Source organism: Littorina saxatilis, linkage group LG1 (assembly GCF_037325665.1).
Source record: "Littorina saxatilis isolate snail1 linkage group LG1, US_GU_Lsax_2.0, whole genome shotgun sequence".
NCBI lineage: Eukaryota > Metazoa > Mollusca > Gastropoda > Littorinimorpha > Littorinidae > Littorina > Littorina saxatilis.
The window spans coordinates 108260608-108282217 of NC_090245.1; the positions used below are offsets into that span (position 1 = coordinate 108260608).

Genomic DNA, 21610 nt, shown 5'->3' on the forward strand with positions numbered 1-21610 from the left:
TATTTAGATTATTTGTTTGAAATTTGGTATGGACACAGTTGAATGCACACACAGTTCATTTGCATCTTCAAATCAATCAGTCAATCAATACGATTGGGTGCCGAGGCTGTCAAGTCAGTAGGGGGTGTGACTGCCTTGAGCAGCAACAACTGCCCGGCACCTTCTGGGCATGGACTGGATCAGATGCCGGATATCTTGCTGTGGGATGGTGTCCCACTCCTCCTGAAGTGCCTGCAATAGATCGCGGTGATTTGCCGGCGCTTCTTCTCGCCTGCGCACACGTCTGTCCAATTCATCCCAGAGGTGTTCTATCGGGTTCATGTCTGGCGACATGGATGGCCAGGGAAGCACCTGGACATGGTGGTCGGTGAGGAACTGGGTGGTGAGTCGTGCTGTGTGCGGGCGAGCGTTGTCCTGCTGGAATATGGCATCCTGGTCAGCCAGAAGAGGAAGGGCGTGTGGGCGCAGAATTTCCTCCACGTATCGCTGGGCAGTTATGCGCCCTTGGACGTGCACCAGGGTGCTCCTTCCAGCGGTATTGATCGCCCCCCACACCATGACGCCTCCACCACCATGAACGGGTGCCTCATCCACACAGTTGGGCGCGTAACGTTCGTTTACTCTCCGGTAGACCCTCCTCCGACCATCATGTCGCTGGAGCAGGAAGTAAGACTCGTCGCTGAACCACACGTGTCTCCAGTGATTCCGGACGGTCCAGCGAAGGTGCTGGTTGCCCCACTGCACTCGGTTCTGGCGATGGCGGCAGGTGAGGACAGCTCCTCTGTGAGGTCTGCGAGCTCTCAAACCAGCTTCATGCAGGCGGTTCCGCACGGTCTGGTCCGATAATCGGTGTGGCCCGGGGAGAGCCTGGACAGAAGATGAGGCCGACAGGAAACGATTCCGGAGGTGGCGGAGCCGTATGAAGCGGTCGTAAGCAGCAGTTGTCGCCCTTGGTCTTCCCGCTCGTGGCAAGTCAGCAACGGAGCCAGTGGCTTGAAACCTGACCCACAGTCTACTGATGGTGCTCTGGGACACGTGGAAGTGCCTGGCGATTGCACTTTGACTTTGGCCTGCTTGTAAACGACCCAATGCAATTTGGCGGTCTTCTCTGCTCAATCGGGCCATCTTTCGTCGCTGAATTGTCGTCTGATTTCTTTGTGGCGAACAATCCGCTTTTATGGGTTTTGGAAGACATGGTGAGAGCTCAATATTCCCCGCGTTTCACGAGATTACACTGAAGCATGACGAGTGGTCATGCCAAATGAGCAATTTTGACATTGTAGCCACTGATAACGCATGCGTCACGTGCAGAGCTCACTTGTGGCAATGGACGAAAGGTCGACGACCAGATAAACATTTTCTGCAGTTTGGTGGATATCCTTGTAGCCATATAACTAAATTAACCAAATATTACAAGCTATGCGTTTCTTTTTTTGAACAGTATAAGTAAAAAATTTTCTTGGAGTTTTACACAGACAGACAAAAACTGTGAACAGACAAACACTACAACTTGAAGCTGTGTTCATGTTTAGGTTACCTTTGGCATGATCTTGTAATTCAAGTGCTTTTTGTCCTCTGGCCTGAAACAAAGCAATAATTTTAACAATTAACTTAAAGCTAAGCAGGAAAACCCCAAAGAGCAAAGTACAGACCGTAACACACACGCACAAACCACACACACAACTCAGACAAGAACACACTCACCCACCCAAACACCCACCCACGCACACACACACACACACAAACACAAACTCACATTAAAAAACAAAAAAAAACACAGTGACACTCACCCACCCACCAACACAACCCCCCCCCCCCCCCAAGTCACACACACCTTCAAGGAGAAAATGATTATTTTTAATGATCAAAAAGATAAAATGCTGATATCATTACAACTGCACTCACATGTATATTCTGTTGGTGTCTAGGTCAACACAGATGATGTCAGACGGAGGGTCGAACAGGTCAAAGTAGCGAGAGTCAATACCTGTTAACACCAACACAAAACACAGTCAACGAGTGAACACAGTCAGAAATGTGTAGAGTCAACAGCTGAAAAGCAAGAACTTTACCAGTGATCAGGTGAGACCCTGGCAGCACAGGGAACTTTACCAGTGATCAGGTGAGACCCTGGCAGCACAGAGAACTTTACCAGTGATCAGGTGAGACCCTGGCAGCACAGAGATCTTTACCAGTGATCAGGTGAGACCCTGGCAGCACAGAGAACTTTACCAGTGATCAGGTGAGACCCTGGCAGCACAGAGATCTTTACCAGTGATCAGGTGAGACCCTGGCAGCACAGAGATCTTTACCAGTGATCAGGTGAGACCCTGGCAACACAGAGAACTTTACCAGTGATCAGGTGAGACCCTGGCAGCACAGAGAACTTTACCAGTGATCAGGTGAGACCCTGGCAGCACAGAGAACTTTACCAGTGATCAGGTGAGACCCTGGCAGCACAGAGAACTTTACCAGTGATCAGGTGAGACCCTGGCAGCACAGAGAACTTTACCAGTGATCAGGTGAGACCCTGGCAGCACAGAGAACTTTACCAGTGATCAGGTGAGACCCTGGCAACACAGAGAACTTTACCAGTGATCAGGTGAGACCCTGGCAGCACAGAGAACTTTACCAGTGATCAGGTGAGACCCTGGCAGCACAGAGAACTTTACCAGTGATCAGGTGAGACCCTGGCAGCACAGAGAACTTTACCAGTGATCAGGTGAGACCCTGGCAGCACAGAGAACTTGACCAGTGATCAGGTGAGACCCTGGCAGCACAGAGAACTTGACCAGTGATCAGGTGAGACCCTGGCAGCACAGAGAACTTGACCAGTGATCAGGTGAGACCCTGGCAGCACAGAGAACTTGACCAGTGATCAGGTGAGACCCTGGCAGCACAGAGAACTTGACCAGTGATCAGGTGAGACCCTGGCAGCACAGAGAACTTGACCAGTGATCAGGTGAGACCCTGGCAGCACAGAGAACTTGACCAGTGATCAGGTGAGACCCTGGCAGCACAGAGAACTTGACCAGTGATCAGGTGAGACCCTGGCAGCACAGAGAACTTGACCAGTGATCAGGTGAGACCCTGGCAGCACAGAGAACTTGACCAGTGATCAGGTGAGACCCTGGCAGCACAGAGAACTTTACCAGTGATCAGGTGAGACCCTGGCAGCACAGAGAACTTTACCAGTGATCAGGTGAGACCCTGGCAGCACAGAGATCTTTACAAGTGATCAGGTGAGACCCTGGCAGCACAGGGAACTTTACCAGTGATCAGGTGAGACCCTGGCAGCACAGGGAACTTTACCAGTGATCAGGTGAGACCCTGGCAGCACAGAGAACTTTACCAGTGATCAGGTGAGACCCTGGCAGCACAGAGAACTTTACCAGTGATCAGGTGAGACCCTGGCAGCACAGAGAACTTTACCAGTGATCAGGTGAGACCCTGGCAGCACAGAGAACTTTACCAGTGATCAGGTGAGACCCTGGCAGCACAGAGAACTTTACCAGTGATCAGGTGAGACCCTGGCAGCACAGAGAACTTTACCAGTGATCAGGTGAGACCCTGGCAGCACAGAGAACTTTACCAGTGATCAGGTGAGACCCTGGCAGCACAGAGAACTTTACCAGTGATCAGGTGAGACCCTGGCAGCACAGAGAACTTTACCAGTGATCAGGTGAGACCCTGGCAGCACAGAGAACTTTACCAGTGATCAGGTGAGACCCTGGCAGCACAGAGAACTTTACCAGTGATCAGGTGAGACCCTGGCAGCACAGAGAACTTTACCAGTGATCAGGTGAGACCCTGGCAGCACAGAGAACTTTACCAGTGATCAGGTGAGACCCTGGCAGCACAGAGAACTTTACCAGTGATCAGGTGAGACCCTGGCAGCACAGAGAACTTTACCAGTGATCAGGTGAGACCCTGGCAGCACAGAGAACTTTACCAGTGATCAGGTGAGACCCTGGCAGCACAGAGAACTTTACCAGTGATCAGGTGAGACCCTGGCAGCACAGAGAACTTTACCAGTGATCAGGTGAGACCCTGGCAGCACAGAGAACTTTACCAGTGATCAGGTGAGACCCTGGCAGCACAGAGAACTTTACCAGTGATCAGGTGAGACCCTGGCAGCACAGAGAACTTTACCAGTGATCAGGTGAGACCCTGGCAGCACAGAGAACTTTACCAGTGATCAGGTGAGACCCTGGCAGCACAGAGAACTTTACCAGTGATCAGGTGAGACCCTGGCAGCACAGAGATCTGGCATTTTCAGTCTTGTCGTATATAACAAGACGCTTTGGCAAGAACATTTAACAACGTCTGTAAAGGATAATGAAGTGTAAGTACTGATTCAAGTCGCGTACAAACAGCAGGTGGTGAAGGTGGTGAAGGTGGTGAAGGTGAGATGATCAAGTAACAGCGGTCCTCAATTGAGCCTGAAGGTGACTTCGCAAAGTCTTTTTACCGAAAACTTAGTGCTTAAGATTCGTGAGGCCAGCTTCACCCAATTAATGACATGATTTAGGGTCAACTCACCGACGATAAAGGGACAGGGAGCGTTGAGCACGTCTGACAGCCCCAGGGGACACAGGGGGATGTACGGACACTGCCAGTGAAACGGGAAAATCATCTGCAACATACAACGCACATCTCATCATCTGTGACACATCATCAACAACAATACACAGCTCACCATCTGCAACAGGCTTTACAGCCATCCTTTCTTCAACTTGAAATGGGACTGGGGGGGTGATGGGGTTCTGCTGTACTTACACTAATGACAGCCTCAGCAACCTCAGAGAGGACGGTGGTACACAACATCGAAGAGACAACATATTTCCACTCTGTATTCTTCCTTTTACTTGCGGCCGATACATTCAAATTGCCTATTGTGTGGATTTTTCTCATTTTAACCTTAAAAGTGGGGGTTGCGCCTTTTACAACAAAGCGCCTTTTTGTCCCCAAAATATGGTATACACCAGTAATGACAACCGTGTACTCATGATACTCACGCTAGTGACAGCCTCGGCCATCCCGGTGAGCACAGTGGGACGCAGAGATACAAGATACACATGACGTGAGATACACAGCAGATACTCACACTAGTGACGGCCTCGGCCACCTCAGTGAGCACAGTGGGGCGCAGAGATACAAGATACACATGACGTGAGATACACAGCAGATACTCACACTAGTGACGGCCTCGGCCACCTCGGTGAGCACAGTGGGACGCAGAGATACAAGATACACATGACGTGAGATACACAGCAGATACTCACACTAGTGACGGCCTCGGCCACCTCAGTGAGCACAGTGGGGCGCAGAGATACAAGATACACATGACGTGAGATACACAGCAGATACTCACACTAGTGACGGCCTCGGCCACCTCCGTGAGCACAGTGGGGCGCAGAGATACAAGATACACATGACGTGAGATACACAGCAGATACACTAGTGACGGCCTCGGCCACCTCGGTGAGCACAGTGGGGCGCAGAGATACAAGCTACACATGACGTGAGATACACAGCAGATACTCACACTAGTGACGGCCTCGGCCACCTCAGTGAGCACAGTGGGGCGCAGAGATACAAGATACACATGACGTGAGATACACAGCAGATACGCTAGTGACGGCCTCGGCCACCTCAGTGAGCACAGTGGGACGCAGAGATACAAGCTACACATGACGTGAGATACACAGCAGATACTCACACTAGTGACGGCCTCGGCCACCTCGGTGAGCACAGTGGGGCGCAGAGATACAAGATACACATGACGTGAGATACACAGCAGATACTCACACTAGTGACGGCCTCGGCCACCTCGGTGAGCACAGTGGGGCGCAGAGATACAAGATACACATGACGTGAGATACACAGCAGATACTCACACTAGTGACAGCCTCGGCCATCCCGGTGAGCACAGTGGGACGCAGAGATACAAGATACACATGACGTGAGATACACAGCAGATACTCACACTAGTGACGGCCTCGGCCACCTCGGTGAGCACAGTGGGGCGCAGAGAATGCAGCAATATCTTGTTTTCCAGCAGCACGTAGAGCATAAGGTTCATGCACAGCTCAGGGCCCAGGTTACGCAGCAACGTGATGAACGACGCTCCACTGCAAAACACAGTGTAATCAAACATCCCTTTTAAGACACTACCACAACACACACAATACAATGAAGCCTGTTTTAAGACACTACTACAACACACACAATACAATGAAGCCTGTTTTAAGACACTACTACAACACACACAATACAATGAAGCCTGTTTTAAGACACAACTACAACACACACAATACAATGAAGCCTGTTTTAAGACACTACCACAACACACACAATACAATGAAGCCTGTTTTAAGACACGACCACAACACACACAATACAATGAAGCCTGTTTTAAGACACTACTACAACACACACAATACAATGAAGCCTGTTTTAAGACACTACTACAACACACACAATACAATGAAGCCTGTTTTAAGACACTACTACAACACACACAATACAATGAAGCCTGTTTTAAGACACTACTACAACACACACAATACAATGAAGCCTGTTTTAAGACACAACTACAACACACACAATACAATGAAGCCTGTTTTAAGACACTACTACAACACACACAATACAATGAAGCCTGTTTTAAGACACTACCACAACACACACAATACAATGAAGCCCAGTTTAAGACACAACTACAACACACACAATACAATGAAGCCTGTTTTAAGACACTACTACAACACACACAATACAATGAAGCCTGTTTTAAGACACTACTACAACACACACAATACAATGAAGCCTGTTTTAAGACACAACTACAACACACACAATACAATGAAGCCTGTTTTAAGACACGACCACAACACACACAATACAATGAAGCCTGTTTTAAGACACAACTACAACACACACAATACAATGAAGCCTGTTTTAAGACACTACTACAACACACACAATACAATGAAGCCTGTTTTAAGACACAACTACAACACACACAATACAATGAAGCCCGGTTTAAGACCCACCACTTTAGGACTCCCTCTATATTAAGACCCATTTAGTTCGCAGGATCCTGGCTAGGAGTGACTTCTTAACCACTACATTATGGATTTTCTTATGACAGAACTTCCGTCACAGTTGCTTACAGTTATCAATGATGGTAAATACGAGCAGATGACATTACATTTGAATGCCACCTTTAAACCCCCCTATGAAGACTCCTCCCCTGTAGACCTGTACAATGTACATAATGTGTATGGAAATGAAAGGTGTTTGTGGTGACTGACCTGTGCGGCAGTGGTGAGTCTTCGGGCATACACAGCGACAGGGAATCATGGGCCAGCTGAAACAAGGGGACAAACATCTGTGGTTATAGCACATGTCAGATCAACTGCCAGTAGACACACAAACACATAATTATGCTCTACTCACTTGCACATTTTACACAGTTAAAGAATGGCTCAGCCAATATAAAACTCGTTCAATGTCTAGCTCTTCTAAAACAGGTATCTTCACCAGAACGTATGGCATCCGTGGGAATGGATAAGGGTGTATCATACAAACACTAAGGAACCAGTTACATCTATACAATAAAGTAAGAAGTGTGTCTCTCAATGATGTATGATGTATCGTACACAAACGTAGGAACACCTTACATACAACTGACCTGCACCAAGATGTGTGGTCTCTGTGGTGATGGATAGGGTACGTCAGACATGAAGTGAGAAGGGGTCTATGTATAGTGTATGATGTACCGCGCATAAATCTAAAGACGTCAGACATGAAGTGAGAATGGGTCTATGTATAGTGTATGATGTACCGCGCATAAATCTAAAGACATCATACATGAAGTGAGAATGGGTCTATGTATAGTGTATGATGTACCGCACATAAAAAAGACGTCAGACATGAAGTGAGAGGTGTGTCGCTCGATGGGGACATTGTGGGGGTTAAGGCTATCATACACACTCCTCACCTGCACCAAGATGCGGGGTCTCTGTGGCGATGGATAGGGCACGTCATACATGAAGTGAGAGATGTGTCGCTCGATGGGGACGTGGTGGGGGCCGGAGATGGACACCTTGTAGAGCTGGGACAGGAACTTCTTGAAGGCGTCAAAAAAGGGCCAGTGCGATAGCAGACAAATGGCCTTGCGGACATGGACCGTCTTCTGGATACCGTACTGCTCCCTGATACTGCGGTTCTTGAGGCTCAGCAGTCGCATCTGCATGTCGCTCAGCGAGCTCTCCTTGTACTCCTCGTAGAACGTCACCGCCGCCCCGTAGATCTGGACACAGAACAACACACACAGGTCAAGACTAAAAGAGAAGTCAGTGCTATTTTCTCAGGTAAACTAGCGCCACCAACATACACACACAACATGTACACCTTGTACTTGTAGTGGTTGTTCTCCTTGTAAAATATCAGTGCCGCCCCGTAGATGTGGACATAGCACAACACACACACACAGGCACTGAGAAGTTAGTGTTGCTTTCTTAGAAAAACTACTGTCCCAAAACATGCACACGCACGCACGCTACTCACCACTTTACATGTCCCTTGTACTGACACACACAACACACACACACACACACAGGTACAGAGAAGTTAGTGTTGCTTTCTTAGTAAAACTACTGTCCCAAAACATGCACACGCACGCACGCTACTCACCACTTTACATGTCCCCTGTACTGACACACACTGACCTTATCTCCCCCTGACTGAGTCAGGATGAAGGTGGAGAAACCGGGCATGGGATGGATGGCCTTAGCGTCCCAGCACTCTATGGTGGCGCCCATGGGCAGACAGAACATGGGCACAGACTCGGGCAGGGAGAAGCTGTCATGTTCATCCTCGGGGTACCGTCCCAGGATGGCTGGAATAGAAGGTCAGTGGTACACAACAAGGAGTCCTCCACAACAACACAAAAATATCATTGTTTCATGCGGCACAGGACCCCCCCCCCCCCCCCCCCCCCCCAATCTAAGCAAATAAGGTCTGAAGAAGGAGGGAGTCATAAAATTAGGGTAATTTTAAAGATGTTATGAACAGAAAGTCTGAGAAATCTTGGTCTTACTCTTAACAAAGTGAGGAAGTCTTAAATGGGCATGGGGGGGGTTGTCCTTAAACGGGGCTTCCACTGTAACACAGCAGTGGTGCTCATACACCACCATTCATTCCCTCTCACAAACACACACAGCCATACAACCACATACACCACCATTCATTCCCTCTCACAAACACACACAGCCATACAACCACATACACCACCATTCATTCCCTCTCACAAACACACACAGCCATACAACTACATACACCACCATTCATTCCCTCTCACAACACTCACAGCCATACAACCACATACACCACCATTCATTCCCTCTCACAAACACACACAGCCATACAACTACATACACCACCATTCATTCCCTCTCACAACACTCAAGCCATACAACCACATACACCACCATTCATTCCCTCTCACAACACTCAAGCCATACAACCACATACACCATTCATTCCCTCTCACACACACACACAGCCATACAACCACATACACCATTCATTCCCTCTCACAAACACACACAGCCATACAACTACATACACCACCATTCATTCCCTCTCACAACACACACAGCCATACAACCACATACACCATTCATTCCCTCTCACACACACACACAGCCATACAACCACATACACCATTCATCCCCTCTCACAAACACACACAGCCATACAACCACATAAACCATTCATTCCCTCTCACAAACACACAGCCATACAACCACATACACCATTCATTCCCTCTCACAAACACACACAGCCATACAACCACATACACCATTCATTCCCTCTCACACACACACACAGCCATACAACCACATACACCATTCATTCCCTCTCACAACACACACAGCCATACAACCACATACACCACCATTCATTCCCTCTCACAAACACACACAGCCATACAACCACATACACCATTCATTCCCTCTCACAAACACACACAGCCATACAACCACATACACCACCATTCATTCCCTCTCACAAACACACACAGCCATACAACCACATACACCACCACTCATTCCCTCTCACAAACACACACAGCCATACAACCACATACACCATTCATTCCCTCTCACAACACACACAGCCATACAACTACATACACCACCATTCATTCCCTCTCACAACACTCAAGCCATACAACCACATACACCACCATTCATTCCCTCTCACAAACACACACAGCCATACAACTACATACACCACCATTCATTCCCTCTCACAACACTCAAGCCATACAACCACATACACCACCATTCATTCCCTCTCACAACACTCAAGCCATACAACCACATACACCATTCATTCCCTCTCACACACACACACACAGCCATACAACCACATACACCACCATTCATTCCCTCTCACAAACACACACAGCCATACAACCACATACACCATTCATTCCCTCTCACAAACACACAGCCATACAACCACATACACCATTCATTCCCTCTCACACACACACACAGCCATACAACCACATACACCATTCATTCCCTCTCACAACACACACAGCCATACAACCACATACACCACCATTCATTCCCTCTCACAAACACACAGCCATACAACCACATACACCATTCATTCCCTCTCACAAACACACAGCCATACAACCACATACACCATTCATTCCCTCTCACAAACACACACAGCCATACAACCACATACACCATTCATTCCCTCTCACAACACACACAGCCATACAACCACATACACCACCATTCATTCCCTCTCACAAACACACAGCCATACAACCACATACACCATTCATTCCCTCTCACAAACACACACAGCCATACAACCACATACACCACCATTCATTCCCTCTCACAACACACACAGCCATACAACCACATACACCACCATTCATTCCCTCTCACAAACACACACAGCCATACAACCACATACACCATTCATTCCCTCTCACAAACACACACAGCCATACAACCACATACACCACCATTCATTCCCTCTCTCCAGGTTGTAAAACCTGTATCGATTTGTCATAAAGTTCAGTTTGAGTTTCTCTCTCTATCTCACAGGTATTTCAAGATCCATTTTTAGCTAACAGCGTCACCATAAACACACCTGCATAACAACATGAGCACAAAGAGGTGTAAAATATCAAGCAGACAGTATGACTCACTTGGTTTATAGGCCAGCACGTCGGTTTTCACCATGGCCTTCTTGTAGCACAGGTACACATCCGACCCAACCTGTCACAAATACAACAAACACTGTACTTCTCCGTCACTTACACAACCACAGCAAGATTTGTTTCCAATTCATCAGCTCTTAATAGTTTCAAATTGTTTAATAAATGCATCATACTGAAAAGTGGGCTCCTTATCATCCATCTTACATGAACTGATACTAGTGATAGAAAATTTAAAAAAATTCACATAAGAGATTTAATAGTTTAGACACTAGATTGTTTGCCAGCGGTAGTTTACTATTACTTTGTGTGAGGGACAGACCCCAAGAGTAAGTGAACGGAGTGTGAACGTACCATGCCTTTGTTGAGGTTCTTAAGGATCTGGTTGTATGTCAGTGGGGGCTCCTCTCCCTGTAAAGTCACACACATATAGTTTGATGGCTGATATCACACTTATTTACACTACCCGATAGACAGTCACTGTCAAAGTCAAACACCCATACATTACATGTACAGTTCCTTCAACACACTTTCCTATTTCTTCTTCATACTGAGTAAGGGTCCGACTTTTATTTGTCTACTGTACATAACCATTGCATGGAAAGCATTTTAACAAATTTCAGATTTGTGGTTGTTTTGGGTGGCAGTGATGATGATGGTGGTACTGGCGCAAAGGCTTATGATTGGAGATGGAGATTTATTTTGAGTGAATGTTATGCTATCAACCACTCTGCTGAATCTCTCCATACAAAAATCATAACAGACAATGCCGTAACAGTAGTGGAACACATACCCAAAGCCTTGCCGTATCCCCACCAGCAATATGCATGGGTGGGAGCCCAAAATGTTGCCAGGGAGGGGGGATGAATGCACAAAATCAAAAACCTCTATACTTGAAGATGTTTGGTTCTATCACTCTTGCTAGGGGGTCTACAAAAACAAGTGGTAAACAAATTTCAAGAGAGAAATATGTTTCAATTAAGTTTGCTTCACTTGCTAACTTTCGAAAGGACTCAATGCATTAGAAGATAAATACCACTGGTTCATAGATCAGGCATGCACGTTTTCTCTACCTCACCACTGAAGGTCTCTGCATCCCTGCAAGAGGGGTATATATAAAAATGTGGGTGAGTCGAGATTTCAAATAGATAGCAACTAAGAATAGTAAGATGCCACATTCCCCTGGATGACATGACATTGCTGCCCCCTACTTGTTACTCAAACCTTATTGAGATGGGTCTGGGACATGGTGAAAGGTGGCTGACCTGGCACAACCACATCGGTCCTACAAACCCAGTGTAAACAACAGCTGCCAGGGATTAACAAAAAAAGGTATAACAAAAAAAGTTGCCAAAATTCTTCCTGGGACGGAAATCCGTCTGTAACGGAAGAAATCCCACCCCTGAATATGATAAACAATGCTGGGTCACATGCCTGACACCTCGCCATATCTCACCTTGTTGGCGAGGATGATACACAGATCCACCACCACCAGGGTGTCGCTGGCGGCCGTCTCCGAGGCGCGTCTGTACGTGATGTAGATCCGACTGCTGTTGCTGTTGTTGATGTTGGCCGGGCGGCCGTCAGGCGTGGTGTGCACCACCTCACACCCCTCCATCACACGCTCCTTGCCCTCGTACAGAATGCTGCACATGCACATAACAGGATGACATATTTTGCTTCACATTGAATTACATGTCACTGAATTACATGTCACTGAATTACATGTCACTGAAATACATGTCACTGAAATACATGTCACTGAAATACATGTCACTGAAATACATGTCACTGAACTACATGTCACTGAAATACATGTCACTGAACTACATGTCACTGAAATACATGTCACTGAAATACATGTCACTGAACTACATGTCACTGAAATACATGTCACTGAAATACATGTCACTGAACTACATGTCACTGAAATACATGTCACTGAACTACATGTCACTGAAATACATGTCACTGAAATACATGTCACTGAAATACATGTCACTGAACTACATGTCACTGAAATACATGTCACTGAAATACATGTCACTGAACTACATGTCACTGAAATACATGTCACTGAAATACATGTCACTGAAATACATGTCACTGAAATACATGTCACTGAAATACATGTCACTGAAATACATGTCACTGAAATACATGTCACTGAAATACATGTCACTGAAATACATGTCACTGAACTACATGTCACTGAAATACATGTCACTGAAATACATGTCACTGAAATACATGTCACTGAACTACATGTCACTGAAATACATGTCACTGAAATACATGTCACTGAACTACATGTCACTGAAATACATGTCACTGAACTACATGTCACTGAAATACATGTCACTGAATTACATGTCACTGAATTACATGTCACTGAATTACATGTCACTGAATTACATGTCACTGAATTACATGTCACTGAATTACATGTCACTGAATTACATGTCACTGAAATACATGTCACTGAAATACATGTCACTGAAATACATGTCACTGAAATACATGTCACTGAACTACATGTCACTGAATTACATGTCACTGAATTACATGTCACTGAATTACATGTCACTGAATTACATGTCACTGAAATACATGTCACTGAAATACATGTCACTGAAATACATGTCACTGAACTACATGTCACTGAAATACATGTCACTGAAATACATGTCACTGAACTACATGTCACTGAAATACATGTCACTGAACTACATGTCACTGAAATACATGTCACTGAAATACATGATATTTCTACAGTTGTTTCTGTTGGCTGTTACAGTGTCGGCACTCTGCACACATCACTGTTACAGTGTCGGCACTCTGAACACATCACTGTTACAGTGTCGGCACTCTGAACACATCACTGTTACAGTGTCGGCACTCTGCACACATCACTGTTACAGTGTCGGCACTCTGAACACATCACTGTTACAGTGTCGGCACTCTGCACACATCACTGTTACAGTGTCGGCACTCTGCACACATCACTGTTACAGTGTCGGCACTCTGCACACATCACTGTTACAGTGTCGGCACTCTGAACACATCACTGTTACAGTGTCGGCACTCTGAACACATCACTGTTACAGTGTCGGCACTCTGCACACATCACTGTTACAGTGTCGGCACTCTGAACACATCACTGTTACAGTGTCGGCACTCTGCACACATCACTGTTACAGTGTCGGCACTCTGCACACATCACTGTTACAGTGTCGGCACTCTGAACACATCACTGTTACAGTGTCGGCACTCTGCACACATCACTGTTACAGTGTCGGCACTCTGCACACATCACTGTTACAGTGTCGGCACTCTGCACACATCACTGTTACAGTGTCGGCACTCTGCACACATCACTGTTACAGTGTCGGCACTCTGCACACATCACTGTTACAGTGTCGGCACTCTGCACACATCACTGTTACAGTGTCGGCACTCTGCACACATCACTGTTACAGTGTCGGCACTCTGAACACATCACTGTTACAGTGTCGGCACTCTGAACACATCACTGTTACAGTGTCGGCACTCTGCACACATCACTGTTACAGTGTCGGCACTCTGCACACATCACTGTTACAGTGTCGGCACTCTGAACACATCACTGTTACAGTGTCGGCACTCTGCACACATCACTGTTACAGTGTCGGCACTCTGAACACATCACTGTTACAGTGTCGGCACTCTGCACACATCACTGTTACAGTGTCGGCACTCTGCACACATCACTGTTACAGTGTCGGCACTCTGAACACATCACTGTTACAGTGTCGGCACTCTGCACACATCACTGTTACAGTGTCGGCACTCTGCACACATCACTGTTTCAACTCTGTTACAGTGTCGGCACTCTGCACACATCACTGTTTCAACTCTGTTACAGTGTCGGCACTCTGCACACATCACTGTTTCAACTCTGTTACAGTGTCGGCACTCTGAACACATCACTGTTTCAACTCTGTTACAGTGTCGGCACTCTGAACACATCACTGTTTCAACTCTGTTACAGTGTCGGCACTCTGCACACATCACTGTTTCAACTCTTAGACAAGAGCTACAAACAGTTAAATAGACATTTCTTTCTCTCACTCCATCAAACTATTTATTTTTTATTTTTTATCCCTACAAAACTTTAATTCTTTCGTTGCTAGAGATTGAAGTAGCACACGAGACCCCCGCCACCCACCCGATGTCCTTGAGGGGCGGTTTGTCGCGGCCGCGCTTGAAGCAGATGAACATGTCGGGACAGCGGATGGCTCCGTGGTTGAGGTTGGCCGGGAAGTTGGACGGTGTGGTCTCCAACGCTGCGAAGTTCTTGGGAACCTGAACACCACCGTTACAGTTAGTCTTTATGGCACCAAGTGGAAGAATAAGGTAAGATAAGATAAGAATTAAGATAAGATAAGATAAGATAAGATAAGATAAGATAAGATAAAAGAACTAGAAGAGAAGGACAGGACAGGATAAAATAGGATAAGATAAGATAAGATCTTTGTTTTTGGATTTTTTCAAGATAAGATAAGATAAGATAAGACAAAGATAAAGATACAAATAAGAAGACAATACAGGACAGGGCAAGACAAGATAAGATTAAAAAAACCTTTGATGTCCATTTTCATTGTGCGTGAACATGGCCATTTGTCTTCGGCACCACATCACATGACTTACGGAACAAACACAACCATCAACAAGCGTACTCATACATAAGTACACCAATAAAATCAACAACTATAACTAGTACAGAATATCATGGTAAGTTCATACCCACACAACACAGTTTGTACTTATTTGCTTTTAAGCAATATCACAACAAAACAAAAACAAACAAAAATGTGTGATGTGCAGAGAGAAACACTCAGCAGGCACTTCTTTGACCAACAGACCACTTACTACGTGCAACTAAAGCTATCCATGACAATCAGCTTATTAGCTTTAACATAATTTCCATAAGAGCAGACCCGTATTAAGTTATAACAAGGTAGGATCTGGATGCGAGGTCATGAGCTCATTCAAAATCTACCATGGAATATTTCTCATTCAGCTCCAACAAGAGACCACCATGATGACGGACACCTGGCCGTACCTTTTCGCCGGCAGTGCGGTTGATGATGGCGATGTCGGTGATGGGGTCCTGGCGATAGCCCGGCTTGATGGCCGCCTCGTTGGACACCTCCTCCAAGGGGAGAGGGTTGTCCCCCAGCCCCGCCACCACGAAGTAGTCGGCCACTCTCTGTTCATCCATTCTGAAACACACCACACACACACACATTGCAATAGGGTGAAGGGTTATAACGTGGTCGCTGCTCATCTGAACTACTCGTGAATACATTGTACCATCTACAGACAGTGACAGAGTAGCTAGAGAGCATCAATTATGCTGCTAAAAAACATCACACACACACACACATACAGGAACATTAACGCTATAGTACTTTAGGTTCACAAGCCATCAGCCGATCACTACTTATTCCGTCTGCTGCTGGAAAACATCATATTCAGGTATTGTAATTTGTAATAAATGATAGTGACAAGGTAGTCATTCCCTGCTGCTCAAAGAATCATCACCGTATCAGTAGTACTAGTAGTACTCAGTAGTAGTAGTCTACTTGCTCAAAAGAACCATGCGCCTTGATCACCGTATCAGTAGTACTAGTAGTACTCAGTAGTAGTAGGCTACTTGCTCAAAACGACAAAAGAACCATGCGCCTTGATCACCATATGAGTAGTACTAGTAGTACTCAGTAGTAGTAGGCTACTTGCTCAACAAAATCATGCACCTTGATCACCATATCAGTAGTACTAGTAGTACTCAGTAGTAGTAGGCTACTTGCTCAACAAAATCAAGCACCTTGATCACCGTATCAGTAGTACTAGTAGTACTCAGTAGTAGTAGGCTACTTGCTCAAAAGAACCATGCACCTTGATCACCGTATCAGTAGTACTAGTAGTACTCAGTAGTAGAAGGCTACTTACTCAACAAAATCATGCACCTTGATCACTGTATCAGTAGTACTAGTACTCAGTAGTAGAAGGCTACTTGCTCAACAAATCCTACATATTGACAGAGAATGAGGGTGAGGGATAAGAAAGCAGGACTAGGAGTAGAAGGCCACTCTTTGCTCAGTTATTCTGTTGCAGAAAAACACTATAAATAACATGAAGAGCTTTGGGGTCACACTCACAGAGCAGCAACCCAAAATGTCAGTATTACACCAACTTAAAGTTGTGTGCATTTGTGTGTGTTTGTTAGTATTATTACTGTTAATCATGTATGTGTGTGTGTGTTTGTTAGTGTTATTACTGTTAATCATGTATGTGTGTGTGTGTGTGTTTGTTAGTGTTATTACTGTTAATCAGGTATGTGTGTGTGTGTGTTTGTTAGTGTTATTACTGTTAATCATGTATGTGTGTGTGTGTGTGTGTGTGTGTGTTTGTTAGTGTTATTACTGTTAATCATGTGTGTGTGTGTTTGTTAGTGTTATTACTGTTAATCATGTGTGTGTGTGTTTGTTAGTGTTATTACTGTTAATCATGTATACATGCGTGTGTGTGTGTTTGTTAGTGTTTTAATCATGTATGTGTGTGTGTGTTTGTTAGTGTTCTTAATGTTAATCATGTATGTGTGTGTGTGTTTGTTAGTGTTATTACTGTTAATCATGTGTGTGTGTGTTTGTTAGTGTTATTACTGTTAGTGTGTGTGTGTTTGTTAGTGTTATTACTGTTAATCATGTATGTGTGTGTGTGTGTTTGTTAGTGTTATTACTGTTAATCATGTATGTGTGTGTGTGTTTGTTAGTGTTATTACTGTTAATCATGTATGTGTGTGTGTGTTTGTTAGTGTTATTACTGTTAATCATGTATACATGTGTGTGTGTGTTTGTTAGTGTTATTACTGTTAATCATGTATGTGTGTGTGTGTTAGTGTTATTACTGTTAATCATGTATGTGTGTGTGTGTTTGTTAGTGTTATTACTGTTAATCATGTATGTGTGTGTGTGTTAGTGTTCTTACTGTTAATTATGTATGTGTGTGTGTGTTTGTTACTGTTATTACTGTTAATCATGTATGTGTGTGTGCTTGTTAGTGTTATTATTGTTAATCATGAGTGTGTGTGTGTGTGTGCATGCTTGTTAATGTTATTAGTGTTAATTGTGTGTGTGTGTGTGTGTGTGTGTGTGTGTGTGTGTGTGTGTGTGTGTGTGTGTGTATACATGTGTTATGTGTGTGTGTGTGTTTGTGTGTGTCTGTGTATGCTATTGAAAATTGTGAATAAGATAACACTGCTTGTCCCACTTATATCATACTGCCTGGTCATTCAATGGAGGTGGAAAGCCTGCCCCCCCCCCCCCCCCCTCCCAATTCCATCCATACCACCTCACTCCTGCTCCCAACCATCCCATCTGTAACAGCCATGATTTAATGGATGCAAAAGTCAACGCACTAAAGTTTGTGTCAAAACCATGATTGAAAATCTGCTTTTCTTCAAGAAATAAAGCAAATAATAATAATCTGCAGTCATACATAGAAACAGTCCTGCCAGGGCCTGATATCCCCTTGGTTTGCTGCTAATCTGGCTGCATCAAGTAAAACAACAAAGAATGGCGCTGCCCCCCCCCCCCCCCCTCCTTTTCCCTGTATAACTATAAGCAGAGGCAGACAGAATAGCAGCAGTGCCATAACCATCACAGACAACACTGCCCCTGTTTTTCCACCTTGCACACCCCAGTGAAAGTTGCTGGCATAGATCAACCTGTTTGCCGCACGGCACACTAACTCAGTAACTGCACACACAGCCCGGCTTGCAGCACACAATCAAGTCTGTGGCTGGGCCTGGCACACTGCTGTCTGCACTGTAAAACACATCAGCTTTGCATCATAAAGTTACACAACCAGGGATGAGAAGGGTGTGTGTGTGTGTGTGGGGGGGGGTGCATGTGGGGGAGGTGTGGGAGGAATGTGATGACTGGCATCATTGTTAAACTGAGGCAGCAAAAACAACTCTCTCTCTCATTCTTCCCCTACCATGACCGTTAAGATTTATCTTATTTTATTTTTTACCTTATTCTCTCTCTCTTGCTCTCTCTTTCTCATCTTTGTTTAGGCCACAAAAAAATTGTCTGTTTCTGGTCACCCGACCGACCCTAAATTTCGGCGCCGACCCTAAACTTTTTTTTTCCAAACTCAAATTTTTTAAATTTTTTTTTGGTGGTAAAGGACAGGGTGAGAAAATGAACAACAAAAACGTGTGAAAACGAAAGTCCGCTGACGATTTGTAAATGTGTTGAGTGTCTTGTCTCTATGTATAGTGAATCCAGTCTCTTTGTGCGATTTTTAAAGTTAGTTTTATTGGTCTACATTTGGGGGTAAAAAAATTTAAAAATAAAAAAATAAAAATCCCCGACCTACCGACCCTATTTTTTTTAGCCATGTTACCAGAAACAGACAATTTTTTTTTTTGGCCTTATACGTGTACCAGAATCAAATAAGTGTGACAGCCTTCTCTTCTATGCCAACCGAGAGCCAAACCAGGGGCCAGCACCATCCAACACCAACGCACTGGCCACCAGACCACATTAACTCCTACACAGCTGAATTCCGAACTGACTGGCTGCTAGTGGGTTTTGTTCTACTCTTCATATCATAGTGCACACATCTCAATCATACCATTGGTATGAACCAAAACAAACTACTTTTGTTTCAGCACAAAACCAACGAAGAGAACTCCCTAAGACAAATGTCTCTGAACGCATGAGCCACACCTCTGAACGCATGAGCCACACCTCTGAACGCATGAGCCACACACACCTCTGAACACCTGAGCCGTGCACACCTCTGATCGCATGAGCCACACCTCTGAGAGCACTCTGCACAGAAACAATTAGCCCTTGCAGACAGCTGACAAGGTTGACATGTGCACTGTATCAGCCAGAGGTAAACAAGCCCAGCAGCCAAGCTACACGTCACTCTCATCCAGCAAGACACTTGTGAGACTATCAAGCTGTCTGTGTTAACTGTTAGTGTTATGCACATTGTCATTGTGGCTGCAATTAACCCAGTGAGCTGACATTTCGTCAAGGACACCTTCTCGCTGCTGGTGCTACTGCACGCCGCCACATAGCCTGACACTAACACCGAGAATGCAACATCAATGATTAATGATTGTGTGTGTGTTTTCGTGTGGGTGCGAACGTACGTAGGTGCATGCATGCATGTGTGTGTGTGCGTGTGTGTGTGTGTGTGTGTGCCTGTGCATTCGTGCGTGCCTGCGTGTGTGTATGCACAAGCACACTGATGTATTCCTCTTCCTTTTCCTAGGTGCAACCAACAAATAGGTCAGCAGTAACAGATCATATATATACATATAACTCAGTGTCTACTCTACCCCTCCCCAGTACCACAGGTAAACAATGCCCACAGTTGTCTACAGTACCACAGGTAAACAATGCCCACAGGTGTCTACAGTAACACAGGTAAACAATGCCCACAGGTGTCAACAGTACCACAGGTAAACAATGCCCACAGGTGTCTACAGTACCACAGGTAAACAATGCCCACAGGTGTCTACAGTAACACAGGTAAACAAAGCCCACAGGTGTCAACAGTACCACAGGTAAACAATGCCCACAGGTGTCTACAGTACCACAGGTAAACAATGCCCACAGGTGTCAACAGTAACACACGTAAACAATGCCCACAGGTGTCTCCAGTACCACAGGTAAACAATGCCCACAGGTGTCTACAGTACCACAGGTAAACAATGCCCACAGGTGTCTACAGTAACAGAGGTAAACAATGCCCACATGTGTCTACAGTACCACAGGTAAACAATGCCCACCGGTGTCTACAGTACCACAGGTAAACAATGCCCAAAGGTGTCAACAGTACCACAGGTAAACAATGCTCACAGGTGTCTACAGTACCACAGGTCAACAATGCCCACAGGTGTCAACAGTACCACAGGTAAACAATGCCCACAGGTGTCTACAGTAACACAGGTAAACAATGCCCACAGGTGTCTACAGTACCACAGGTAAACAATGCCCACAGGTGTCAACAGTACCACAGGTAAACAATGCCCACAGGTGTCTACAGTAACACAGGTAAACAATGCCCACAGGTGTCTACAGTACCACAGGTAAACAATGCCCACAGGTGTCAACAGTACCACAGGTAAACAATGCCCACAGGTGTCTACAGTACCACAGGTAAACAATGCCCACAGGTGTCTGCAGTACCACAGGTAAACAATGCCCACATGTGTCAACAGTACCACAGGTAAACAATGCCCACAGGTGTGCAGTACCACAGGTAAACAATGCCCAC

At 45.5% G+C, this 21610-nt stretch overlaps 1 protein-coding gene across 4 annotated transcripts in view; it reads right to left on the minus strand.

Annotated features, from left to right (window-relative positions):
- The window catches only part of LOC138949542 (C-myc promoter-binding protein-like), a 150075-nt gene that overhangs the window by 91219 nt on the left and 37246 nt on the right, over positions 1–21610 (minus strand). For 3 of the 4 annotated variants that reach the window (XR_011450327.1, XM_070321401.1, XM_070321409.1), the window contains exons 1-9: positions 11621–11673; positions 11258–11327; positions 8739–8908; positions 8009–8320; positions 7320–7375; positions 5990–6134; positions 4543–4636; positions 1906–1987; positions 1538–1580 (exon numbers count right to left, since the gene is read on the minus strand). Coding sequence is in view for 3 of the 4 variants with exons in the window: in XM_070321401.1 (XP_070177502.1) it covers positions 1538–1580; positions 1906–1987; positions 4543–4636; positions 5990–6134; positions 7320–7375; positions 8009–8320; positions 8739–8908; positions 11258–11327; positions 11621–11623 (975 nt within the window). In the remaining variant the exon portion in view is untranslated. Of the gene's footprint in view, positions 1–1537; positions 1581–1905; positions 1988–4542; positions 4637–5989; positions 6135–7319; positions 7376–8008; positions 8321–8738; positions 8909–11257; positions 11328–11620; positions 11678–12722; positions 12913–15473; positions 15611–16370; positions 16531–21610 lie in introns of those variants that run through there. The other variant, XM_070321410.1, reaches the window with a different exon arrangement.